General features: G+C 39.6%; 1 protein-coding gene across 1 annotated transcript; it reads left to right on the top strand.

Moving 5' to 3' along the window:
- MSH2 (mutS homolog 2) lies at nucleotides 1–27,774 on the top strand. The gene is made up of 16 exons (XM_042814843.1): nucleotides 1–238; nucleotides 1,168–1,322; nucleotides 1,681–1,959; nucleotides 2,056–2,202; nucleotides 3,519–3,668; nucleotides 4,929–5,062; nucleotides 11,155–11,354; nucleotides 14,197–14,306; nucleotides 16,730–16,853; nucleotides 17,572–17,722; nucleotides 19,152–19,249; nucleotides 20,569–20,814; nucleotides 22,430–22,634; nucleotides 23,023–23,270; nucleotides 25,731–25,903; nucleotides 27,352–27,774. Exons 1-16 carry the CDS (start codon nucleotides 1–3, stop codon nucleotides 27,520–27,522), a joined length of 2,829 nt encoding a protein of 942 aa, XP_042670777.1. The 3' UTR covers nucleotides 27,523–27,774.
- Nucleotides 27,775–27,833: the final 59 nt, after the last annotated feature.

Below are 27,833 nucleotides of genomic sequence, written 5' to 3' on the forward strand. Positions count from 1 at the left end.
ATGGCGGGAGGCGGCAGCATGGCGGCCGAGGCGCCGCGGGAAGCGGTGTGGCCGGAGGGCGCGGGGGCCGAGGCGGGCTTCGTGCGCGCTGTGCTCTCCCTGCTCGAGAAACCGGACACCACCGTGCGCTTCTTCGAGCGCGGCGACTACTACTCGGTCCATGGCGCGGACGCGCGGCTGGCCGCCCGCGAGCTGTTCCGTACGCGGGCCGTCATCCGGCAGCTAGCGGGCGCGCCAGGTGCGTGCGGAGCTGGGGCGGCGGGCGGCTCGTGGGGCGCGGCGGGAGGAAGGAGCGGCGTTGTGCTGCGGGCTGCAGATCCCGGGGGTCTTTTCCAACCTCTGTGGTTCTGTGTTTCTGTACTGCTCGAGTGCGGGTGGTTCGTTGGGTTGCAATGGTGACGTTCACGTGTGCGAATCGCCTGTTCGTACGTGATTGACTCACGATGGACTGCAGCAGGGTATAACGTCTAATTATGCATTGCTCAAGATTTTCTCGATCTGCCTCTTGCTCCTTTTTGTTAATCTTTTGGTATGCAGAGGTAGAGCTTGCAGACATCAGATGTAAGACTTTGTCAGAAGAGGCAAACCTTGCTGTTATCACTCATCTCAAGTAGCTTAATATTGCAGAGCTTATACTTAATAAACTTGATTGGAACCGGTTCGTGATGAGTGAAACTTTTTTTATGCAGTGGCAATAGAAAGAGAATGGCACTGGAATATGCTTTGCGCTTCTTGGCGTGAGTGATGGGCTGCTGCATAAGAAGAAAGCTGTGAAGATCTTAGAAAGTGTGACAGTGTCAAGGCTGGGGTTTGGAATACCTCCCAGACCAGGAAACGTGTATGGGCCCCATTTCTGCGTTATGTTCAGTGCTGCTCAGTTCAGAGATGGAAGCCTGGGTCCTTCAAGCTTTGGTTTCAAAACATTCCACAACAGCATTATCTGGTGTCTCTGATTGAAAGCTTTCTTCATGTCTAATGTGAATAATGAAACGTTTCGGGTTTGTGTCGTTTCAAGGGTTTTATGTTATCTTCAGTATCAGACAAACATCAGTTCTGAAGGCTGTAAATTCTAACTTGGGGGGAGTCAATTACAGAGAACAAACATGATGAATGCATTCAAGCATCTTACAAGTCCCCCTTCCCCTCCCTCTTCTTTTCTTTCCATAGGAAATCAGAAACTGGAGAGTGTTGTGCTCAGTAAAATGAACTTTGAATCTTTTGTGAGAGATTTGCTGTTGGTTCGTCATTACAGAGTGGAAGTTTACAAGAATAAAGCAGGGAGTAAATCTGTCAAAGAGAACGACTGGTATTTAGCATACAAGGTACAATTTCTACCTTTCTGTATGATGGTAAGAGGGAAGGGGATAAAGAAATGACTCCTGCATCCCTCAGTTTGGAGTTTCAGTGACTGCCTCTGGTGGTATGATGGTAAGTAGAGCAGTTGGTTGTATGTTGACGTGCTTTCAGCTGCTGGAGGAGCTCATCCTGTGTCCTTGCCATAGGCTGCAGGTCTGAAGAAGCCTGAGGTAGTTCACTTTCTATAGATGATGTTTAAATGGTTTAAAAAGCTGTGTTTTGTATTAATGGTCTGTTCTTGCCAATTCTTCTTTGTTTTGTTCGGTTTTAACAAGTGTATCCTGTGTTGACACCTTTTTAAAACTAAATTTCTCCTGCATGTAGGGTTCTCCGGGAAATCTTGCCCAGTTTGAGGAAGTTCTCTTTGCCAACAATGATATGTCAATGGCCATCGGGGTTGTGGGGGTGAAGCTGTCTTCTGCTGATGGACAAAGAGTAATAGGAGTAGGGTATGTGGACACTACGCTGAGAAAACTGAGCGTCTGTGAGTTCCCAGATAACGATCAGTTCTCAAACCTTGAAGCCCTGCTGGTTCAGCTAGGACCTAAGGAGTGTGTGCTGCCAGGAGGAGACACTGCAGGAGAGATGGGAAAACTGCGGCAGGTAAGGGCAGCAGTTCTCTCAGGGTGTGCTTCTAGGTGATGAGCAGCTGTCCAATGAAAACTGAAATTAATTGGTGACTGTATTTATGGCAAACAGGTCATTCAGAGAGGAGGAATCCTGATTACAGACAGAAAGAAGGCAGATTTCACGACAAAGGATATTGTTCAGGATCTCAATCGCTTGTTAAAATCCAGAAAAGGAGAACAAATGAACAGTGCAGCATTGCCAGAGATGGAAAAGCAGGTGAGCCCAGAGCACTGTTTGATGTGCCCCTGTTTTTTTAGAAGCAGAGTGGTGTGTGCACCTGTTGTAAGATGATCTCTACCCTTCCTGACCCTGTTGTGTGCTGGATTCCCATACCTCTGAGGGTATGCATTGTGTTAAACTGCATTCTTGCTGAAGCCCTTAGCAGTTCTGCTCTGCATGAGTCTTTGTGTCCAGGAGTCCTGGAAGAATGTGAGATATCATGTATCACTTTCAAGTAGTAAACTCTGGTAAACAAATTGATTGCTAACAAGAAGTGCTTCCTATTCATAATCAATCTACCTAAGGGCTGAAATATAATCCTTTGATTATTTTGCATAATGGGAAAACTCATATTTGGAAACAGAGTGCTGTTTATGCTAATGCTATTGTGATTTACATCATCTGACAGCTCAGTTATATGATGTGTGTTGCCCTGTCCCTGGAGGTGTTCAAGGCCAGGTTGGGTGGGGCTCTGGGCAGCCTGGTCTAGTATTAAATGTGGAGGTTGGTGGCCCTGCCTGCAGTGGGGAGGTTGGAGCTTGATGGTCCTTGAGGTCCCCTTCCAACCCAAGCCATTCTATGATATGATATGATATGATATGATATGATATGATATGATATGATATGATATGATATGTAGTGCCTGAATATCAGCTGAGCATGTTTGTTCTCTTAAGTCAACTACAAACAGTTAATTTACTTAAGAGGAAACATATTTAAATTTATTTTAAAACACCTTTCATTATACCTTTGCAATGGGCATCCTCTGAGTTATTCTACCCTAATGTGTGATTTCATAACAGCTTAAAATTGTTGGAAGTCTTTATAACCAAACAAGTCAGTAATCACACTCACTGTCTTTTGTGCTGGCATTAACATGTGTAAGGTCTTACAGTGAGCCAGATCAGATCCTTGCTCTGTCTGTCTGTAACCATGAAACCATGTCCTCAAATGATACATGATATCTATCTGCTATAACTTGTTTCTGTTCCTGGGCCAGAAATGTCCTGATAAGAGCTTTGGCAAGTTGGCGTGGCGTGCTCTTCACATCTTTGTTTATCAGATTAAGCAAGTACCTCGTTTGTTCTTCTTACACCTACCTAGAAAGAAGCTGTAGTGCCCTAGAAAAAAGTGATGAATCTCCTGTAACCCTGTTGAAATTGTCGTAGCTCAGAGACTTTGCTTGACTATTTCTAGTAATTTTCTTTATTATCAAATGCTCCACGGTTCAGGAATATTTCTAACTAGAATATGTGGTGGTCAGTGTTTTTCTTTTCTTTCTTTTTTTTCTTTGTTTTTTTTTTAATCTTCAGGTTGCTGTTTCGTCTTTGTCAGCCGTTATCAAGTTTTTGGAGTTGCTGTCAGATGACTCTAACTTTGGACAATTCGAACTGACTACTTTTGATCTTAGTCAGTATATGGTTCTAGACAATGCAGCTGTCCAAGCACTCAACCTGTTCCAGGTAAGAAATGCATGCTTGGATTGATCTGTGTTTTGCAATATACTTGTTTAGCTGCTTGATAAACAGTCACAGCTTCCCACATTCTGATAACATCAGCTTCTGCTTTTTTAGCTTTGTTTTCAGTTACTCTCATGTTTTGTATGTTTTAAACAGTTCGCAACTGTTAACACTCTTTGTTCAGTTTTGTTCCCTTGTTTGCCTTTGAATGCAGAAGAGAGGATCATAAGAGTGGCAGGAAGGTGTAGAATGCAGAATGGGAAGTGCCTTGGAGATAACCTGCTTGCAGCTGCTGAGGAGTTGGCTAGGCAGTGGAGAGAGGGCATTAGCTTTCCTTGGTTGTAGTCAGTGGCAGGAGCAGGTTTGGGGGATGGAGGAAGAGTTGAGTTCAGTAGTTGTGTGGTAGGACAGGGAACTCAAAAATAATTTCTACAGTCATGCCATTTTTGGAGAAGTCTGAATGTGTGAAGTATGTAGGTGAAGTTCTGATGATGCAGCAGATGCAGTTGATTGTACAAAACTGTATGTGCTGGGGTAGGTTATTTGTGGTGCTTTCTTGGATTCAGGAGTTTTTCATACACTATTCTGTCCAGAACACTGAAGGTATGAATAAAATACACTCTAAATTATCTGGAAGTTAAACCATCAATATACCCTCTTGCTGAATGTCCTCTTGTAGTGCTAGTTCTATGTTCCAGCTATTTACAGACATCCAGATCTGTTGCTGGTTAACTCCCTACACACTGTTTTAATTGCAGGCATTCTGGCATAGAAAGTGACTGAGGTTTTAATTTCAGAGTTGTGAGTTGAAACAAGGTCATTTGTTATTTGTCAGTGTTAAACACAATTTTTTTGCTTCCCAACTGTTTGTGCAAAACAACCAAGCAGAAATCCTAGAAAAATGACCATAAGGCTCTCTTGAGTGCAATTAACATTAAGCCAAAAGCAGTACTAAACTATGGTAAGCTGTAGTCTGAATAGTCTTATTCTGCTTTTTTTTTTATTTAATGGATGGGATCCTTGTTTTTTCACCTTACAAAGGGCAAACTAGCAAGTATCTAGATATGTTTCCACTTCTCCTGTTCAAAGAATATGCTACCCAATGAGTAGGTATGTTCCAGGAAGCAGTGCAGGTGCCTTAATGCAGCGCCTTCTTTGATGGTGCTGGGTCTCATACAGAAAAGATGGATTTGTTTTTAAGCAGTGAACTGGACTGCCAGTCAGTGGGTGTCAGTAAACTTAACTTTTTCTTTTCCTTTCCAGAGTTCTGTGGAAAATGCTAATAATACACAGTCTCTGGCTGGTTTACTAAACAAATGCAGAACCCCTCAAGGACAAAGACTGGTTAATCAGTGGATCAAACAGCCGCTTATGGACAAGAATAGAATTGAAGAAAGGTAAAATTGTCACGTTTGCTGGACTTTATGCAAGTTGTAACTGTTTTATAGAAGGTCCCTTTTCCTTAAGCAAAATACTATAACCAAGAAATCAGTTTTTCACTTTTAGAAATGGTGGCTGGAGTTTTTGTGCGCTATACTCTATTGTAGTTCAACAGAACAGAAAGCCTGCTCAATGAGATGCTTACTGACTGTTAGATCATTTACAATTACAACCTTTTAGGCAGGAAGTATAATATGGTCAGATGACTCATGCTATAGGCTAAGGTGCTGCTTTTTAACTTCACACTGTATCTTGATGCCATTTCCAGTTTACCGATGAAAAAAGAAATTAAGCAGTAGTGATCTCTCTGTATTTCTAGAAGCCAAATCCCTTAGTATGAAACAAGGCACTCTTACCGTATCTTCTGCGGATACTGTGGCCCACATATGGTCTTCATCTTCCTTGCTGTTTCACACTGCTGCCTGTCACCCATGTCAGCCCTACCAGCAGAGAGCAGCATCAGTCAGTACGAAGCTTTTCAGCATTTGACAACTCACTGCTGAGATAGAACGGATCGTTCTCAGTCCTTCAGGAAGGGAAACTACAAACATCTTACTCCCCCAGAGCGTATATGCTCATTTCGTGTTATTCTCCACACAAAGAAAGCCTACAAAACAGCTCATATATAAGTATATATTTAAATATAGCTGTCCTCTATCACCTAAACACAAACATTGTACAGCTCAAGTAAGTGGTAAGTTAGTGCGTTTTGAAGTCCGTTTGTTTCTTTAAAAAGCAGAATAAACCAGAAAACTGAATTTAACTTCGATACGTTGTCAGTCTTGTGTTTCAGATAAGGCAGTGCAGGTATTTCTGGCTATGTTGTTGGGCTTTAACATGGATCAGTAACGCCACAAAAGAAATTTCAGCTTGGACACACAAATGTTTAAAGAAGCTACACAAGGAGTAGTCTTCTTTCTAGATTTGTATAATTTTATATTTTCATGTGTGTTTTCAAGTAATTTGCAGAATGATGCCTAGTGACTTGATCCAAACATGTTTTAAAATGTTTCTAGCCTGGGAAGTATTTGTCCCCAGGTTTAACGAATGCTGTATCTTAATTTTGCATGCATTAGTAAGCTTTCATCATTACTTCTTGATTACATGCCCAGGATGTTCTACTTCTGTCAGTTTCGGATCCTAAAATCCATGCCAACATTAATTATACAGTTAACTTGATTTTAAGATTTTGAAGTGAGTTACTCCCATTTGTGGTTTTCTTGTAACAAAGTAAATGTTGGAAATCTAAACTTTTCTGACAGTTTTGTTTGATCATTATTGTGTGCCAAAAGTCCTGCAAGTCTGGAAGAAAGATGATGTTTTGTTTATGAAGTTGAGGCAGTAGACAGAAAATGTGACTTCTGTATGGTTAATGTTGGTTGTATTTAGCAAAAGCTGCATTTAAAGGAGGAAGGGAGCACTTCAGTAGCATTAAGCTATCAGTGAAGCTTGCAAAGGTGGATTCCATTATTGAGTTTGAAAGAGTTCATTGATAGCCTCCTGTACCTCATCTAGCCACCAAATCAGCTGGCTTGTGCTTCATGAAATGTAGTTAGTTTTAGTCTGTTGTGCTTATGGACACACAGTCATACCTTTCACTTCACTCAGCAGCATTGCTGTGCCACAGTCTGAATGCCTGCAGATAAAAGCAGTGCATTTTGCTCAAAAGCTGCTGATGTACTACCCTCCCAATCTTAATGCTGTTCAGAGTGTGTAGGGCTGCACTTATTTAAACATAAGGAACAAACATAATAAGACAAACCATTAGTGGAACTGATAAGAGGAATTTACAAGTTCAAACACCTTTTGAGAGATTTGTGGTTACAGGGCGGTTTTCTATTTCTGAATTTAAGAATTCAGAATTTCAACATGCTATAATTTAGAGCATATAGATAGTTTGAGAAGAAAACACCCTGAGTTTTGGTCCAGATAGAAAAACAGTGGTTCTTTTGTCATCTAGATGGGTTCCTGATTATTTCTTAGCTTGGATGTGTTAAAGCACTCCACTTAACACTGATGCACACCTCTCATCCAACTAGTCTAAACCACATAGATTTGACTGATGTTAGATGACTTTTTATTGGAGTAAGCCTGTTGTTTTGGTTATCCAGAGTTGGATGTCTGGCAGTTAATTCCAAAACCTTCGGAGTCAGACTCTTGTAACCCCCTGCTAAGACCTGTAGATGGTGCAAGTCATCTTTTGGAGCTAAATGGATTAACTTTCAGTAGTTTTTAACTTGCAATGTGTTAGGGTATTTGTGGATAAGTAGAACTGGATGTTATGTCACTAATCCATATTAACCATCAACACAGGATATGGTAACATCACAAACTAATGTATGTAGTGCATATGTTTTAGATAACATAATGTTTACCTCCTCAAACAGCTTCTAGCCAGAGCAAAGAGAATAGAGGGTTCTGGTTCTTGTCTGTCTTGAAAATCATGGTGTTCTGCCTGTGTCTGGCTGGTTTCCCAGGTATGCACAGTCCAGCCTTGCTTTCACCATGCAGCGACTTCAGATGGCTGTTCAGATGGTGCCTCCTGTCTCTTCTTGGAGTCAGCATATCTCTGAAATTAAAAGGTAGCTTCAGAGACAGAAAGTGCAGATCACATTCTGAATAGGATTTATTGGGTAATGATTGTAGTGAAGTACAGAAAGCAACTTCAGTATGTTTTGTTTATTTTTTAGATACTGGAAAGTTTGAGATATGTGGGAGAACGTTAAGTAGCATTCTTTCTGTTCAATCTTGAGGGAAAAGAATATGCTGAATGTGAACATCGTTTCATTCAGAAAAATGAAACATATCTTTTTGCACATAGCACAAATGTAGGATTCCATTCAACTGATATCAGCCCCATTTTGAGTGAGAACTGGGACTACAGGCCCTGAATTCCCTTCCCACATCAGTTGGTCTGTGATAGGTTTTCACTATTTTTGCGTTCTTTGTTAACCTACAGCTGCTCCTGCAAAGTACTGCAGGCAGTCTGTGTTGCTACAGTCATTTTGGTTATCTTTGAAAGGACCTTCACTACTTTTGCAAGTGCAGGTCAGTACTTGTCTAGAGCAGCAAACTGATTTCAGGCAGTTCAATTAGTGGCCTGCATCCTTGCTAAGGGAGGGGAGAATGTGGCCAGCTTGGAGGTTTGTCTAAACAACTTAATTAAAACACACTTTAACTAAACATTGGGAGTGCCTTTAGTGCCTGCAGAGACAGTTCTGGAACACAGGTTGAACCTGAGCTAACTGTAAGACAGGAGTGTGATTTGATTTTTGTCATGCATGTCATGGTGCAATAAATGTTTTGCATGAAAGAAGCTGTCATTTAGTGATAATGTAAATGGCACTGGCTTTCCAGTAAGCCTCTAGAATGTTAGAAAAACATCATTGTGTCATTGTGTAAGTCACAGCCTATGAGTTCACAAGTAAAATGTTTGTAACTTGAAGCTCTCAGCACTTCTTTAATGCTATTTCCTTCAACTATGGTTACTACTTTCAAAACTACTTTTAGACTGCCTGTCTTTTCATTTATTTTTGCTTCTAAAACAGGTTGACAGTGAGTACTGCCTAGAAACTTAAAAGCTCTGCAAGTCGAGCACATGTCAGGCATGTCACTTCTTCAGGAACAAATTTCCATCAAAATCTGAAGCATTTGAAAGCAAATACAAAGTTTAGATTCTTCCACTGCTAGAAATTTACTTTTAGTTTTCTTGTCTGAAGAGAATATGAGGATGTAAATAAAAACAAAGATTTCTTTCATGACACCTTCACATATGGGAAAGACTGCATTGCTATTTGAGCTGAAGGAGGGCATAAAAGCTGTTTGTATTCTTCATGTTGTTGGTATCATTTGTCTTCTAGGTCAAGGATCAGCAATCAGTACCATAAATCTGTATCTCTTAGGTGGCATTGGTTGTCTCAGTATCTCTCTGTTGGTACTTTCAGCTCTCTCACTCCATCCTGACAGCCATTGCTTGGTGCATAGTAAATACAAGGATTAAGCTTTTAGTCACTTTCTCTTGCATCTGATTTTTGGGGCTCAAGTGAAATCAAAACTAAACTGAAACTTGGTTAAAAATGTCAAATCAGTTTTCAGATCTTTGTGCAAGAAATAATCAAACTGCTATTTTTATTTCTTCTTTAGGGAAAAGTGATTGTGTTGCTGTCATACTATTATTTTGCTCTCAACCTGTCGAAAGAAGGTAGATGATAATTACTGCAGTAATTACATTTTGCTTGAAATCTGTGTTTGATTAAGGAATTGTAGAACGACCTCGATTGAAAATGACCTCTGGAGGTCATCTGGTCCAACCCCCTGCTCAGGCAAAGCAGGTTGCCCAGGACCTGCATTAGAACATCTCCAAGGATGAAGACTCTTCAGCACCTCTGTGTATCTGTTCCTATACTCAGTCACCCCCCGAGCACAATCCTGATGCTTAGACAGAACCTCTTGTGTTCCAGTTTGTGCCCATTGCTTCTTGCCCTGGCACAGGGTGCAGCTGAGCAGAGCCTGGCTCTGTAATCTTTGTACCTTTTCCTCATGTTTTATAGATGTGGATGGTTCCTCCCCAGCCTCCTCCAGGCTGAACAGCCTCAGCTTTCTCAGATTCTCCTCACAGGAGAGGTTCTCCTTGGTCCCTGATGGTCTTGGTGGCCCTCTGCTGGATTCTTTCAGTACGTCCACGAATATCCTTAATATCCTTCTTTTCTAAGTGGCATTTCTCTGATAAAAGTGACTATAGTTAGCTTGAACGCTTAAACAGGAAAGCTGATCTTATTCTGCAGTCATAGGAAGACTTCAGCAGGTGGAGGGTGTGAGCTCTTTAGAAGGCTCTACTGTTCTGTGGCTGGGGACGAGGAGTTAAACCTTCAAGATGTTCTTTAAAAGTAATAGCTGAGCTTCTCCCATGAAATAGTGCATTGCTCATTTGATTTCATTATTAACATATTTTCTTCCTTGTGTTAATTCAGTTATTTCCCATGAAAGCATCTGGCAGAACTTGGGATTTTGAATTATTGCTCTGCAGTAGTGATATCTTATGGATTCATGCATGGATCCAAGTATCAAAAACTGATAAAAACCATCCAGTCCTTTTTTGGAGCAGTCCTAGAAGTGTTCTTGTTCCTGTATGTACTACTGGTGTTGGTTTTGATTTATATCACCTGAGATTTTGAATTTGCACATTTGAACAGCTAACTGTCTTGAAACAGGGATTTCATTTTGCTTTGATTTCTTCCCATGTTTTCTTTGTTTACTTAGCCATAAACTTTGTATTACAAAAAAGCCCTTCCCCTTGATATCTTTATTACTTGTGAGCATTAGATGTGGCTTGTGTTACGTTAACATAGCTCTTCAGCAGCCTTGTATGTATTCCTACTTTATGGGAACCTGTTCTGCAAAATGAACATGAACCTGTCAACCTTACGCGTATGGCTGGCAAATACAGGAGGGAAAAATAGAACAGTGCTAGGAAGGTCATGAGATGTTAGTCTAATTAGCATAGTTTGGTAGAGGAAAATTGTGTCATGCAGATCTGAACTCTTTGAACCTGTCATTGTAGTGGACAAAGGCAAAAAATATGAATAAATTAGGTAGTTAAAATGCCTTTCACAAGTTCTTTTGCAAGAGGCTGTTGAACAAGCTGAGAATTGTGGGATGAAAGAGGTTTGTTTGTGTATGATGTAAAAAAGCACAACTGAAAAAAAAGGCAAAAAAGGTGAGCTCGTGAAAAGCAAAATACAGGCCAAGTGGTTGGATAGAGCAGTGAGTAAGATTTTGATCATTGACTTTTATGATGCAAGGGGAGATTAATTTCCAAGTAGATTCTGAGCTTTGAAATACCTACTGAACAGATGTTGGCAGTTTGAAATGGTTTCACTTCAGTGCTGTTCATCAGATGCCCAGCTGTAAAATTCACAGAGCGTGATACAGTGTGAGTATCCTTGCTGAGACCGAAACTTCCTTATAACCGTTGCTGTTGTAATGGCAGATGTAAAAGAATTGCATACCACGTCACGCTCACCCTTACATCTCATTAAATCTTAATTAGGTTGAATTTGGTTGAAGCCTTTGTGGCAGATACTGAACTGCGCCAGGGCCTTCAAGAAGACCTTCTACGCCGCTTCCCAGATCTTAACCGGCTAGCAAAGAGGTTTCAGAGACAAGCAGCAACCTTACAGGACTGTTACCGAATGTATCAAGCTATTAACCAACTGCCTAATGTTGTCCAAGCACTAGAAAAATATGAAGGTAATGCTACTCCCTGTTTTCAGTGTTTTATAACGCATTGAGACTGCCAAGGAATAGTGTATAGATTTCCAATGGTTACGTTTTATCCCGTATGCTTCTATTGCAGGAGTAAAGCTTAAGGCATTTAAATTGGAACTGTGCTGGAAAATACCAGTCAGGTACCTAAAAACAAAACAGACTGTTGAGTGCTGGGTGCTGTAGTCTTTGGCAGTGGCTTATCTCTAAGTATCTAAGATATCTAAGTACGCACTATCACATGCATGTTTGTGTATCATAGAATCACTGAATCATAGAATCACAAGGTTGGAAACGACCTATAAGATCATCTAGTCCAATCCTCCCATCACCATTGCCACCACAAGCACTAAACCAGATCTCACAGCTCCTCATCCAGACGCCTCTTGAGCACTGCCAGGGACGGCGACTCCACCACCTCCCTGGGCAGCCATTCCAGTGCCTGACCACTCTGAGAGAAAAAGTTCTTCCTCATGTCTAACATGTCTTACAGTTAAGATAACTCTTCATACAATACGATGGTTGGTTTTTTTTTTTTGAAGACACAATTCTCAAATATGTAAACCGTTGACAGTTGTAACTACAATATTTTTTGTGTTGTTTAAGCTTCAGTGGTGTCATTTGAAGAGCATTTTGTTTTTTGAAGTAGTGAAGTTTTCCTGCCATCGAGAATAACGTGGCAGGCTTTCTAATGATCTTCAGTGGTCGGAAGCTTAATGCTATGACAGACAACCCTACAAAATACAAAGGTTACTATTTTCTTTTCTGGATGTTACCAAGAAGATGCAAGATAAGATGGTATCAGCGTAAGAGGAATGTGCTTCAATACAGCAACAGCTGTCCTAGCCTACTAGAATTCATATTTTTATAGAAGGCCACTAAGTTGACAATCCCTTTGTGTAAATCAAGCACTGAAACCCTAAAGATTAAGAATTTTTGAAGTGGTATGGTTACAAATACTCCCTTACTCTATTTGAGCAGACACTGAGTGAGGTTATCCAGTACCTGGCACTTTTCTGTACTGTAAGTTTCTGACTTCAGATAATGACTCTTCTAAAAAACTCATCAGGAACTAAGTGTATTTTTTGGATACTGCCTGTTTCTTCCAAAAGCAGTTAAAATCTTAAAACTGTGGAAGAACTGATAGATAAATAAAATATATAAAAATCTTTGTACATATTTTGATACAAGGGCCGTGCTGCACTGAGTTGGCTTAGTCGTGTTCTCCCTTTGGCTTTTTCGTACAGACTGCTTGGTTGTGCCTTGGTGTGGCACTTGGATTTCCATCATCAACATTTCAAAATGCTCTCTTCCTGTCTTCATCTCTTTCTGTTAGGTGTCACTTGGATCAGTAGAGTTTCTTTGTCTTAACACTGAGGTATGAAAACAAAAGCTTTGAGAGACCACTAAGCTCACTGTATGCATAAATTCCAAGACTGCAAGAGGTTCCTGTTCTTCTACACATTATACAGAATCAGTCTGCCTAAGTAGGGCATTCATCACTAGTATATCTAAAATAATTTGAAATAGGTGGAATGTCGTACTGTTATTGCAGCTATACATCTGCAGCTGCACCACGCAGTGATTAGCAATGATTGCCTTTCACCCAGCACGAAGCATTGCTTTGTTGAGATGTTTGTTTTAATGGATGATGAAAGCTGAGGAGTGGGGTACTGAGTGAAGGCCATTTTTTATTTTTTAGACATAAGAAACCTGCATAAGACAGGAAAGGACACTGAGTCATCAAATCATTTTGCTGTTGCTGGCAAAAGGAAGCAGTTCTCATTACTCAGATTGCTGGGCATAAAATCTAGGTACTTAGACGTCTATCTTTAAGAACTGCCAAAGCACCTTCCTTCTCATTTCAGACTGACACTCAATTTCAAGCCTGCAAATATGCAGGATACAGGATTTGTGTGCTGTGTTCTGGGTGGACTTTTACCGTGTTATATACAGTATCTTATGAATACCTCCTCATTACTTTGGGAAATACCTGTTTTTTTATTATGCACTGTAGTGCTGGTCATTCCTTGACTGTTGTACCGTTGTTCTACATTCCTTACCATTTCCAGTGGATTATTTCCTTACTCAGAGCACTTTTTTGTCTGTAACTACACTGAAACTTACTAGTAAACTTTGCTTTGTTTCTGCTAGCTCCATTTTCAAGGACGTTTACTTATGTTTTTGATTTATTTTCTCCAGTTTCCTCTGTTATCTTGCACGCTGCATATATTAGTGAATTTCATAAGCAACTTTCTTTTGTTTGTATGTTAATATCATTAATGCTCACATCTTCAAAAGATTAATGCCTGTACAAGCCCTGGAGGAACAGTACTGCTAATATCTTTCCAACTCATTCATCTTTTGCAAGTCATGGGTGTCCTCTTTATCTGCCTTTTAATCTCTGTATAATCATGAATCTTGTATTTTAGCATCTTGTGTAACACACTATTGAGGAGTCCAGATGAGGTCTGTGGGTTTCTTTTTGTCTCAAAGACAGACAGACTTCGTGGTACACAGGCACAATCCACTTTCAGTAAAGCTATACTCCATTTTAGTTTCTCTTTTGCACCATGTTCTTTTTATAATTTGTATATATTTTTTGTCCAATGAAAATGACAAATTTAAGTCATTTTGCTTTTTTTTTATTTTCCCTTGGTAGAACAGTGTTGATTTCCATATTTCTTTTTGCTGCCTAGCTGACTGTAGAAATGTCTTAAGTTTAAAATAAAAAACATTCAGCTCTATAGTTGTGCTGTTTATCTTGGGTACATGAATTCTGGTGAAGTTGTGAAATATTGTGAATAATTTTCTGTGTTCTTAACAGGAGCTCACCAGATGTTGTTATTGGCAGTGTTTATAACACCTCTTAATGACATCCACTCCGACTTCTCAAAATTTCTGGAGATGATAGAAACAACATTGGATATGGATAAGGTATGAGCTGGCATGGATGAACAGGTTTACTTTGCTATTAAAATTTCTTACTGAACTTCTCAATCTGCTCCACACTCAGTAAATTAATTGATCGTCTGTGGAAGTTGTTACTGTTAGATTAGTCATGGCATGTGTGAGGAGTCATTAATCTTTACAGTGGAATATCCTAACTGTGTGGCCAATGAAAAAGTGCTTCGGTTACATAGATGCTGGAACTTGTTTTCAGAAACCTCATCAATATTACAAGTGGGGAAGTTACTTTGCCACTTTTTTGCTTTTTTTCCCTCATAATTTCAGTGTTACTGTGATGTCTCAAATCTAGGATGTAGCCAGAGCTTCTTACATATTTCTCTGCTTTGTCGAGTTCAGGAGACATGCTTTTGTGTGGTGAGAGAGTCTTCATAACTAACAGTTTGTTTGGAAAATGACTGACCTCGATACAAAGATGAAGTTTACTTTGCAGTGTAAAGAAGTTTCTTGATAGAGAAAAAGCCACTGAAATTAATTTAGCCTCTCATCTGCACTTATAAAACATTACTGCAGATAGGACTCATTCTGCAAGCAAAACTGGTTTCTGTTCCAGAGGAAAACTGGCCAAAGAAAGGAGCATTAATCTGTACCAGAAAGAAGGGATAGGTACAGATGAATGGTTTGTTGTTGTATAGGACTGAACACTTTTTGTTTTTGGCAGTCTGGTTACTGAAAGTGAAACAGTGCCAAAGTTTTTGGTGCAGTTTATCATCTTTGTTGGAGAATTGCAGCGATGCACTCAAAACGCACTCATTTTTCTAGTGTTGCTATTTCATCTGCTTGCTCAGACACCTGCTTCATGTTTGTTGCTGACGAGATGCTTCAGTCATTTTGGAAAACCTGGGGGGCTTTTAGGATTGTCATCAATGTCAATGTGTGCTGACTGCAGAGAGATGAGCTCTACCTGACGGCGTGCCAAGGGTCGGGACAGCAATTTGTTGCACTTTGGAAAACTACACCGACCTTAAAAAATTTTGAACGTGCATTTTTTTCAAGCGAAAGAACACTTTTTTCTTTCTTTGTGCTGTGTTCATCACCTGTGTTTTATACTCTTTAAGGCTGCTCGACTGACGCGTGGCTGTAATTGATCATGTATGCTAATGAAGACATTTATAGCTATCTACTAGTTACAGACCATCTGTTGATGGAACTCTGTATTCTTTAAAACAAGCAGTTGTTTCAGCATTCACCCAGCTCTTCACATTTCTTTTCAACTTTAGCTTAAATAATATTTTGTCGTTCTTCTACATAGGTTAGAGAGTCAGTTATTTTTAACCAAGGCCCCTAGGACCTGTTGTTGAATTTGTGGTTGTTTTTCCTTCGAGATACTGGGATCAATTGAAATGGCTACAGGTAAACCAACATTGGTTTTGAGAAGAGGGAACCTTCTGCGTAGGAATCTTCAAACTTGAACGTTTGGCTTTCAGTTTCTCTTAGATGTTTGGGTATTCATACAAAACGCTGAGCTCTGTTCTGAGTGTGATTGAAGGACAGGTTGTCATAGCAACTACATTATGCCAGGAATCTATTCAGGGTAAGCATTCTAATATAAAAAGAAACATCGGAGTTCAGAAAGTGTGGGATGTGGTTATTCATTTACCTAGCTGTTTAAAAAAATGTAAAGTTGAGAAACAGTCACTTCCATTCCTGTATTTCTTAGATCCATGAGGGGCTGTGAAAAATGATCTGCTCCAACCTTCACCTCAAGTTGGGACAACTTCAGAATTTGTTATTGCTTTCGTTAGGCAGCATTTTGATTTTAGCTCTAAGAGCACGGCCTTTCACAGAAGGACTTGCTTTTCAAATTAATTAGCTAGCTCAACATAGCACCGGAGTCTGCAAATCATTTACTATCACCTCGTTAAATTGAGAAGCACTTGGAACCAAGATTTACTTATTTCACATAATGAACATATCCAGGTATCAGACTGTCATCAGTTCTGGGTTATTAGTCTGACCTGTCATGACAAGGCTTGGCATTCTTGGCATTTTCAGCCTATCCTTTCTGTTTCAGAACCAGGATCTGCCCTATAAAAGCAGGAATGTTCTGCTGTACGTTGTCATAAATATTCATAGCTGTTCTTTTTGCAGAGATATGAAGGCAATAGGAGTAACAGATCTATCAACAGGGCCGTAACAGGGAATGAATTTGTTTGTGCTGCTTTCACAACGTCTGCAGGATTCAGAGGGATCTCTAAAATCACATAAATGTGTGGAGGCCACGTATCTGGTTAAGCAGCTGGAGAACATCACTGCAGTATGTTGGCACGCAGCAAAACCACAACCAAAATAGCAGGCTGAGTGAAATGCACAGAGAAGGTAGGCAGTGAAGGAGATTATTCCTTTTATTACCACCTCACTTGAACAAATTGTTTTTTCGTTTTTCCCCCTAGGTGGAGAATCATGAGTTCCTTGTAAAGGCTTCTTTTGATCCCAACCTGACAGAATTGCGAGAGAAGATGAATGAGCTGGAAGAAAACATGCAGACCTTATTAAAGAGTGCAGCCAAAGAGCTTGGTAGGGGATGGAAGTACCTTTATTTCTTACCTCCTTATTTAATTATTTTGAGACCAAGTGATGAAAACTGGCTTAGAGTAACTAGGTGGGGGATGTTTCTGTTGTTCTATTTATCATTTTCCTTAGTTTGGAGTGACTTTCATTGTTACAGTGTTGTCTAATGGCAACTGAGATATTGCAGGGCTACGACTTGGCTTTTTTTTAGGATAGTATTACAGAATATTTCGATGTTGCAGTATACTGCGTGCAGCTCATCTCATTCTTAATTAAGCCCAGGGTTTTCTGGGCTTAATTTATGTATTTAAACATGATACCTAGATATAAAGAAGGAAAGGCAAGGCTGTGTAAGGATGAGAAATCCCACCAGCAATAGTATGTGTTAATGAAAGAATCACAAGGCTGTACACGCTGTGTTTACAACAGCAAGCAGAATGTCCTTGCAGCATGCTGTGAATGGTTTTCATTTTTCTGGGGAATATGTAGCAGTACAGTAATGGTGCATCTCATTTCCATATGCAGTTTGAGGGCAAAGGTAAGAGCAGGGAAGGAGACAGTAAAATTCTATTAGGTGTAGGTATTTCTCATGTATGTACAGAACCAGAACAAGTGTACTGAAGAGCATGTTAGAGAGGCTGTGAACTGGGATTATTGAGCAGAAACAGCACAACCAAAAGGATTTTGATAATAGTATCTGTTGTTTTGTCTTTTCCTCTAAAAGGTTTGGAAGCTGGTAAAAGTATCAAACTGGAGTCAAATTCACAGTTTGGACACCACTTTCGAATTACTTGCAAGGAGGAAAAGGTTCTCAGGAACAATTCAAAGTACAAGATAACTGATACACAGAAGAATGGTGTGAAATTTACAAACAGGTATGAGGTAATACTGGTAATCTTTTGAGCCTGTTGCAAAAGAAGCAGTTATTCCTCTCTAGCTTTTCCACTAAGCAGTTTCTTGTACACCTTGAGTGGCTGAATTTTCACCTTTTCGGTTGGCTCACAGATTGATACACTGAGCAAGACTGAGGAGAAGTCATGCAGTGTCTGTTAAAAGCACATGCCTGCATTCCTCATTTTCTTTGCCAACTGTTAGCTATTTTTGTTCATCTGACTTTGGCTAATTTATCTGTTTTAGCTGCACCTACCCGTGTAATTGCATTCAGTGTGAGTGTTTATACAGACGCTTTTACAAGCTGAAATAAGAGAAGAGCTATTTGTGTTTATCACCAAATATGACATGCAGCAGTTTTGTTGGTAATTATCTTTTCCAAATTTTGCTGTAATCTCTGTTGGTCTTAAGTATTGGACTTGTGGCCTGAGGTTCTATAAGCTCAGGGAGAGTTTGGACAGCACTCTCAGTCATAGGGTTTGGATGGTGCTGTGTGGAGCCCAGGGTTGGACTCACTGATCATTGTGGTTCCCTTCAATTCAGGATGTTCTGTCATTCTATTCTATGAAGCTACAAAACTTAAGAGGATCTCTTGAGTTTAGCTGGTCCATTCCCTCTATTAGAACAGAGTCACCTTTGAAGCTAGATTCAATCTCGCAGTTAAATGAGGTGGCTCAATGTTGCGTCCATTTGTCTGTTCTTCAAGCATCTTTCATAGCCTGAAGGGACATGAGCTTCAGTGCTTAATGCCTCCTTATCACATGTAATGAGAATTTACGTTGTGATTTGAGTGTTTAGTATCATTCTTTTTCTCTCCACCTGCAAGAAGAATTTGATGCCTCTCCTTTCCAAATTGAAAAAGCACGCTTCCTTCCCTGTATCTCCAGCTCTTTTATGTAAAGCTGTTTTGTAGGCATCTGGACCATACTTGGTCTGTTCTCTGACATGAAGTTATTCATCCCACATGCAGGACTTTGTATTTGCCTGTGTTTTGAAATTCTTGTCCACCTTCTTCTCTGGTCTAACCCAAGGAAAGGCAGCCCTGTCCCACAGTGTAGCGGCGGCTGATCTTAACGTGGTTCTCACAGCACTGCTGAGAATGCATTTGAAAGTGTGTTCAGTTCCGTCATCCAGGGTGTAAATCGAGGCATAGTGTCAACCCCCAAAAATGCTGCTACTAATCAACCACCAGATGGACTTCAGACTGGAGACAAGTTTGTCTATATCTGCTTCCTGTATGGAGTGGTTAAAACAGCAGCAATTAATACATGGTCTGTCTCAGACAGACAATGAAACTGTGACTTCAGGTGTAGCAGTTACTGCTGGAGTTACCATTAGAGAAGTGAGTTTGTTGGGAGGTGGCCAGAGAGCAGAGGACATGACAACCTCTAAATGTTGCCGTTTTGTTCACAGCAAGCTGAGTGCCATCAATGAGGATTACATAAAGAACAGAGAAGAGTACGAAGAGGCTCAAGATGCAATTGTTAAGGAAATTATTAACATCGCTTCAGGTGAATATGTTGTTGTTGATATGCGTGGCAGTCTGGAATGCTGGGAGGAGCAGCACTGCTGTCACTCTGTAAGCCCTTCTGCAGAGAAGGACTTTAACCTTCCCTAAAGAATGTGAAAAATTTGTTTGGGGCCTTTAGTCTGTTGTTGAAAGTGTGAAATACGTTGTCTTATGGTCAGAACTTTCCCTGGAATTGATACAGATAAGCAGTGATGCGGCACATGCAAATGCTTTTCTCATAACAGGGACACAAATATGTCCATAGAGGCCACATCTATCATCCTCTTCCCTCCCTGACTGTAGGCATCCCCACTCTAACAGTAGGAGGCAGAATGGGTAAAAAAAACAAAGGAACTGAGGGACCTCAGGGCTGTGAAGGATGGTGAAGAAAGAATATTATGCCACAGAAGAACAAATTAATCATTGATTATATGGCACAATAAACAACTATTGTTTTCCTTAGTTTTCCTGTATTTTGTTCTAAGATTGCCTACCTGTAGGGTATTCTTTGCCATCCTTTTCCAAAAGGAGAAGACACACCAGGGAATGTCAGTCAGGAGGATTCTGTAAATACTATGTCTCCCAGCGGCACAAGATCCAGCAGAACAGGTCTTAGGTCTTTGAAAGGAGAAGTGGAAAGTGAAAGCACTAATTAATATGAAGCAAAGGCCAAACGTATTATAGATAGGAAAGCACTTTTTAAGAGAATGCAAGAAAATTTCATTGTATTTCATTGTAAGTTACACTGGAAATCTTTGACCTTTTAGGGAACTTGCCAGTATACTGCAAAAGACTTTTTTTAGTGTGTGTGTCTTGGTGATTTTCAAGTGGTGCTTGTGGGTGGGAAAGTTAAGTTTGTGTGTATACATATAATATGTGGAAATTGAGTATTATATAGTAGGAGTAGCCACAGTACATCATCTGCAAATACCAAGTATGTTTGAGAAAAAGTATTTTGCTGCTGCTTAAGGTTTGTGATGTGCAGTAACAGACTTGCAAGTGTATAAGTCTTGGGAAAAAAACACATTTTTCCTCCTGTGAAGACAGACTAATTAAAAAGACTGGATTGATTTGTAATTCTTGAATGAAAGTGACTGGAAGTCTTCTGTATGATCTATACCTAGCCAAGTTCAAGAAATAATGTTGGAATAGTGAATGCATTTCCTACAGATAGGATTCTTTCTGCAGGTCAATACTCATCTCTTCCTATATACGCATTCCTATTGCAGATGTGAGATGTTTCACCTCTATAGCTCCCTGTCCATCACCTCTTTCACATTTCTAACTGTGTTGAATTTGTCTCTCTGTAATCAAAAACAGGTTATGCAGAGCCAATCCAGACCATGAATGATGTAATAGCACAGTTAGATGCAATTGTCAGTTTTGCTCACGTGTCAAATGCAGCCCCAGTGCCGTATGTTCGTCCTGTCATTCTGGAAAAGGGACAAGGAAGGATTGTGCTGAAAGGTGCCAGGCACCCTTGCATCGAAGTGCAAGATGAGGTGGCCTTCATCCCCAATGATGTTACATTTGAGAAGGGCAAGCAGATGTTCCACATTATTACTGGTAAATGTTACTTTTTTTCGCTTAATACTTAGGTTTTAAACGTTTCAAGTATTTCCAATAATGATGCCTTTTGAAACAAAAGGGAAGGGAGGGGGGAAAGGTATGTTAGAATAATTTCTCTAATCAAGAAAGTGGGAGCAGTGAGCAGCTTATTCATGTGTCTCTACATGGGCTGAGATTTAACTGGGAAGAATGTGTTCTATGGTCTGATATTTGGGCGGAGCAAAGAGTTGGTGCTGATGATCCTTACGGGTCCTTCAGTTTGGGAGATTCAATGATTCTACATAATGAAGAGTGAGCATTGCTTATATATATATATATATGTGTGTGTGTGTGTGTGTGTGTGTATCTGTCCATCTGTCCACAAAGTTCTTGTCCTATTCCTCCTGCTTACGGACATAAAGATATCTTCCAAACTACCAGTCATGGAGTGAGTTGTTATGACTGTAATTATGGTGTGCACTATTTGAGAAGTTGGTCACTAATTTAGAAATAGTTATTTGGGAAGAAGAGGGAGGCTGCTGGGATATCAGGAAGTAAGAAAACTCATCCTTACTACATGTATTCTTTGTTTTACTGACTGTCCCTTCGCAAGCCAGACAGCCTCAGGAGCTGGAGAGCCTAACCCTACTGAAGTGAATTGGAAAATTCCATGAGGCATCAGTTGTACTGTAGTCATCATGTAGGCATCTGCTGTAGGCAAGATTTTAAACACCCACTTTGATAATGTTTTCTTTGTTCCGTGCTCATCAATTTAAAATGCCAAGCATGTTTTAATGACCATACTTTTTTTTTTTCTCCTCCTAATCTCTGGTGAAATTAAGAGAATTTTACTCTACAGGAAAACCTTTTTAGTGTTTATACATTTAATTGAATTTTAATTTCCATTCAGATATGCTTAACACATTCTGAGTAGCAAAGATCTGAAATTAGAGAATGATTAATGAACACTTCTAAAACGATCAAAAAGAAAAACTAAGAATCTGAATAAATGCATGGCAGCACTCTTGTTTTTCTGGTTGCAAAAGCGTAAAATTGGTTTTAATTATCAGTTTGTTTGGAAAGCACTTTTTATTTCATTTGTGCTTCAGTTAAGTTCTAATTGCAAAATGTATGTTTTTGATGATTCAGAATCCCTTTAGATTGTAATTTAAGTCACCAGAAAGCTTGAACCCAGTCTGTTAAGTAAACTGCTTCATTTTTGCAGACAAGTAGTGTTTGTTGTTTGAAGTAAAAGCAAATTATTTTTGTTCTTAAGCAGCAATACTGGTGACTTTTTCAATGAAAGCTTGTTAGTTTTAGGTATGGACGTGCATTTTAGATGACTGCTTACACTTCTGAAAACTTACAAAACTTATGAAACCTTTCATTCTTCCCTTCTCTTAAAAAAAAAAAAGAAAGAAAAGAAAGGAATGCCTGTCAAAACAGTAACCCTTAGTAGTAGTAGCCCTCCTAGCTGCACCTGTTAGACAAGTCTTTTGTCTCCCAACAAAAGAGTAAGTTTATGTGTTGGTTTTTGTTTTTGTTTTTTTTCAATAGCCTGCTTTCCTTTAAAAGGAGTGTTGAATGGTAAAAGATACTGGTTTTAAATTCCTTTGCAAAATTTCTTCTGTAGGCCCTAACATGGGTGGAAAGTCAACATACATCCGACAGACAGGCGTCATTGTTCTTATGGCCCAAATTGGGTGCTTTGTACCCTGCGACTCTGCAGAAATAACCATTGTGGATTGTATCCTGGCTCGTGTAGGAGCTGGAGACAGTCAGCTGAAAGGTGTGTCTACTTTCATGGCTGAAATGTTGGAAACTGCTTCCATCCTTAGGTAAGTCCTGCACTTCTTTCATTTGGTTGGTGTTGATTGGAAAGGATGCGTTCTGAGAATGTTACATCTTAGCATTTTCTTTTAGCATCTTAAGATTTTCTTTTAGGATCTGAGACCTCAAGTCCTTTACCGTAGGGCTGCAAGTTCTTGAAGTAGCCTACTATTTATTTCAGCCTTCAGACGCAGCTGCTACCAGGAGGCCAAAGTCTAGGTGGGCCAAAGAGGCTCTAACTAGGAATAATTTGTGACACTACGTGTACTTTTTTCATATGATGTTCATGTAAACTGTTGTTGTCTTGTGCCTGATGTTGTGCTCTACAGTATGATTTGTGGTAATCCAGTATCCAGAGTTTATGCTTTGCCCAAACTTAATTCTTTTCTGTTTTAGGACAGCATCTGAAAACTCTTTGATAATTATTGATGAGCTGGGAAGAGGAACTTCGACCTACGATGGCTTTGGCTTGGCGTGGGCTATTTCAGAATACATTGCGAGCAAAATTTGTGCTTTCTGTATGTTTGCTACACACTTTCATGAATTGACAGCTCTTGCTGATCAAGTTCCAACAGTAAATAACCTACATGTTACTGCTCTCACCAGTGACGACACACTGACAATGCTGTATCGTGTCAAGGCAGGTAAGACTACCAACGGCGACAATGGTGACTTCATTCCTCCCTGAAAGAGGGAGGCAGAAACATTAGTGGAAAGGAACACGAAAAGTTATTTCATGTGCAGTACTCCAAGCTTAGGTTTTATAGTGGACGTGCCGACGTGCTCTTTATAATAATATAGATAATAAGGTAAAGTGAATGGCAGGGGCTCTGTGCCATCTTTGAACACAGCTGGTGATGGTGATGGTTACCTGTTAAGAGTTCTGTGTTATTTCTCACACTCAAATGAATGCTTTTGTAGTTGCTCTTTTTCAAGGGCAGAAAGAAGGGCTCCAAAATGTTCTTTTCTGTTTTCCTAGATTCCTTTTGGAATTGAGTTATTTTTTGTAAATTTACAGAAAGGACTTATCCTCCTTGAATGTTTTCTTTTTTTCAAAGGAAATGAATACAGCTTTTCTCTGCTGGCTTTTTTTCAATAATGTTTTTTTAATTATTATTAGAGTTACTGAAGAAAGTCATTGCTCAGTTTGTGCAGTAGTTTGGTATTAGAAAAGTTGCATGCTTTAGTTTTTAGGAAATGACATTATAATAAAATAACAAGTAGCTTGCTTCTGCTTTTGAATCCATGGAATAATAGATGCCCTTCGATTACTCGTGGAACTGCTGCTAATTTTACATTCACCTCTGGTTGCAGTCTTGCAATTAGCTTTCAGACACTGTTCTCTAAAGCTAAGAGGTTGCTCTGAGCAAGAGCAATAAAAGAACAAGCAGAAGTGCTGCTGTCTTAGAGCTCAGCAGAGAATCTCAGATCTTGCAGCTGTCTTCTTTTCTTTCCCTTGTGGGCTCTCTCTTGAGATCTTAAATGGCCTCTGTTCTCCTTTCTGTACATGCAGTTTTCTAGGCAATGTACAAACTTTGTTCCTGGTCAGTCTGAGTTGGTGGCCCTGGCTCTTCAGTCCTCTCCTCCTTTTTTTTTGACCTATATTCATTCACCCCTTCTAGAAGCCATGTTTCATATTTTGCTTTGAACAGTTCTCCCACTTTTAGTCCTTCACGTCTCTTCTTTGAGCTTGAAGTGTTGTTTTGTTGGTTTTTTTCATTAGTCCAATTTTTTGGATGTGCTATTGAGTGCAGTATCTACTAAAACCTCTATCAGATCAAATGTGATGTTATGAAATCTTCATCTCAAATACGTGGTCTGAATTGTATTTGTATATTATAATTGTATATTATAATTTGGATATACAAATTGCCTTTTGTATAAGGTTCCGATTTCAGTTTTGTGCTTTTTCTTTTTTGGAAGGATTACTTTGGAGCAGTGATGTAAGAGGAGGCAGCTCGCATGCAGTTGTGTTTTGAAACAAACAACAGCTTTTATTTGATTTGCAATGTCTAAAACTAAACCCAAAGTGCACGATAAGGAAATGAGTATTTTCCTTCTGCTTTTCATTCTTCATGTGTGACAGAAAAACTGGGTACAGTCCTCCAAGCCTCAGTTCCAGGGTTTTATCAGCAGAAACTGGAGCTAACTCTGTCTGTGCAGATGTGTGTTGTTAAAGCAAAATCAAGAGAACAAATGTCTGCTTAAAAATAGTAATTTTCTTTAAAAAAACAAAGCAAAACAAACCTGAGTGAGTACAGTTAGTGAAGCAGAAAAGGCCTAAGTACTGTTGTTTTCTTTGCCTTTTCTTCAGTTACCCAGCATTTAGCAGGTGATTAGTTGTCATTTAAAATGTGTAATTAATTTATTATAACTTTTTGCTGGAGACCAGAACTAAAAGGATAGAGGAATATTTGTGGGTGGCCAGTGAAAACGATGGTGATATAAAAGAATGGCTTTTGATACTGAAGTGAAAATGGTTTTATGTAACCGTGTATAATTGACATATTGTGAGCAAGTGTGAAAACTTTCCTTCTCAACCCAGTCTGATGAACGGGGTATTAATTGAAGTAAGTGTAAACTTAGAGATGAAAGGTTTTGATATAATTAAACTCTTCCTGGAAGCTGGGAAGCTGTGTGGTGCTGACGCAGAGGAGGAGGAGGAGGATTGAGAAAGCACCAGAGCATCTTTATATATGTGTCTCAATGCACTTCTTGTATCTTTTTATAAATGGTGCAGATGATTATTTTCCACACATTGTGCAGAAGCACTTTAATGAAAAAAAATATTGTTCACTTTCATTCATGTGCTAAAGGGAAATTTGTTCTGCCTGGAGAGCGTTTTCCCTTTCTCCTCAAAGGACTTCTGTAGCTCTGCAGTTACTGCTCTAAGAGATCTTAGTTTAATGAGAGCATATTCTTAATCTGTTATCATATCATATATAGCCCAGAAATGAAATGCAAAGAGTACTGTGAAAACCAAACCACACATCACACACGTGCTCCTTCAGAACAAAAAATTATTACATATTGGTTTGTATAATCTCTGTGTAGGCCAGTTGTTTCTTGAGAATTCTTCACAGGTTGTTTTTCTCTCCGCCCAGGTGTTTGTGACCAGAGTTTTGGAATACATGTAGCAGAGTTGGCAGCTTTCCCAAAACATGTGATAGAAAGGGCAAGAGAGAAAGCACTGGAGCTGGAGGAGTTTCAAGACATTGGCAGGCCCAATGAATCTGAAGGAGAGCCAGCAGCCAAGAAATGCTACAGAGAAAGAGAGGTTTACTAACAGCATTTTTTTCCCATTTGTATACATGGGGTAGCCTGAGGAAAATAGCTTTAGGACTCAGATTTCCCCAAAGCACATGCTGTCCAACTACTTGCTTTGCCTTTTCCTGATAGGCTGTCTGTGCCTTTCCTAACAGAAGCATATAGAATCTGGTAAGAGATCTCAGTTCTGGCCTGAGAACTTGGCAGCCTTGTAACTCGTTTATCATTTTTATAGAACAATTGCAGCCTTGGTAACACTCCATTATGTGGAAGCCTTGAAGTGCTGATCTTCTGTAAGCACTTTGTACATTTGAAAACACTTTGCTTTAGGCAGAGGCTGCTCCTTTATTTTCAGTTCTGGTGGTCCACACATGTGTTCTTGGCTCAGTAAGAATCTTATGTTGCTGGCCAATGATCTCTGGTTTGTCCTGCCAGCAGGTGTTAGGAAGTTCCCTCCAACTGCATCAGCAGCACTGTGACCAATATTCCAACTTGCGAGGTATCACAGTGAAGTGTTTTCCAGTTCAGTTGGATCTGGCTGCATGATTTTAAACTGATTATAAATTAAACAGGTGTGGCAAATGCTCTGACAAATACAGTGTCATGTTTTATTCTTTGACAGTTCATAATGTATTTGATAGTAAATAATAGATCATAAACTGTGGAGGCACATAGCGTTAGAGGTCTTTCTTTTCCTCGCAATTTGTCTGCCTTTGTTCACATCATGTTCAAGGAGACAGCCGTGCTATTATATTTCCAAGTGCTTTGGAGACTTCTGCACTGAAAGCATTCTGCCTCAGTTCTAAATATTAAAATCAAAGTACAAATGCTTTGTATTACCGTAGAAAACACAGAGGACCAAGCAGAAATCTGTGTTCTGCCCAAATTGTTTCTGATACAGGAATCCTGAACACTGTCCATTGACATGTTTGTTCTCACTAATCAAACTGTTTAGAAGTTGTACTTTGCCTATTTGTATAAAAGCATATGCATGAAGCTTAATTAGCATCTCTTCTCAGTGGTGACAGCCACTCTCCAGTTGCTTGGTAACAGTTTGCTCTATCTTTTTGCATATGGAAATGTTGATTCGGATTTACAGTTCATCCAAAAAGTAACATGGCCTCTCCCAAGCAATGACTGCTCTAGCAATCTTTTCCTGATGTGGTTACATGATGGAATTAAATGTGAAACATGTATAGGAGCTCTCAGTGTTAAAATTAGTCTCTGTCAATCAACTCGTAGTTTTTGCTCATGGACAGAATGGGGAAAGAACTCCCCAAAACAGTATAACTGAATTATACATAATAGCAAGCGCAAAAATAATGTGGTTTTGTCTGTGAAAAGCTCCTGATGCTGAACAGGACTTTGTATTTTTGGTGTAATTTGGAAATATCCTGCTTGCAGCGTAACAATTCTTTCTGTTTTCTTTTTCCCATCCTTCCCCTCACTCTGTTTTAGGAAGGCGAAAAGATCATTCAGGATTTTCTCTGTCAAGTGAAAGCATTGCCCCTGACAGATATGTCAGAAGAAGACATCAAAACCAAGCTGAAGCAGCTGAGAGCTGATGTGTTGGCAAAGAACAACAGTTTCGTGAATGAAATCATTTCCAGAACAAAAGTTACACCATGAAGGATGTGAGAACAGGATGCAGCTCTTGAAGTAGTTTTTTTTTTCAATTGATTGCAAGAAGTACCATTTTCTTGTCTTATAGTTTTTATGTGCTATAGTGTTTCATATGGATTTATGTAGCCTTATTTTTTTTTCTTGAATTGTAACTGTTAAAAAACTAAAATTCTGCACCCATTCTTTGCCAGGTTCCTGCTTTAGCTCCCATTTCTTGTGTTCTCTTAGAAATTTTCAATAAAATGTTTTTTTTTTTTTCTTTTTGTATTGAGAGAATTATTCAAATCATATAATCTTTTGCCAGAACAGAAGTGTGC

This window comes from Centrocercus urophasianus, unplaced genomic scaffold (assembly GCF_019232065.1).
Source record: "Centrocercus urophasianus isolate 14NV4802_14NV808 unplaced genomic scaffold, USGS_Curo_1.0 seq_10, whole genome shotgun sequence".
In the NCBI taxonomy this organism is placed as follows: Eukaryota; Metazoa; Chordata; class Aves; order Galliformes; family Phasianidae; genus Centrocercus; species Centrocercus urophasianus.

Excerpts from the sequence above, each read along its gene's own strand:
- MSH2 (XM_042814843.1), top strand. The coding sequence starts at position 1 with ATGGCGGGAGGCGGCAGCATGGCGGCCGAGGCGCCGCGGGAAGCGGTG. Across the intron at positions 239-1,167 it reads GCAGCTAGCGGGCGCGCCAG|GAAATCAGAAACTGGAGAGT; the intron begins GTGCGTGCGGAG and ends TTCTTTCCATAG. Across the intron at positions 25,904-27,351 it reads AATGCTACAGAGAAAGAGAG|GAAGGCGAAAAGATCATTCA; the intron begins GTTTACTAACAG and ends ACTCTGTTTTAG.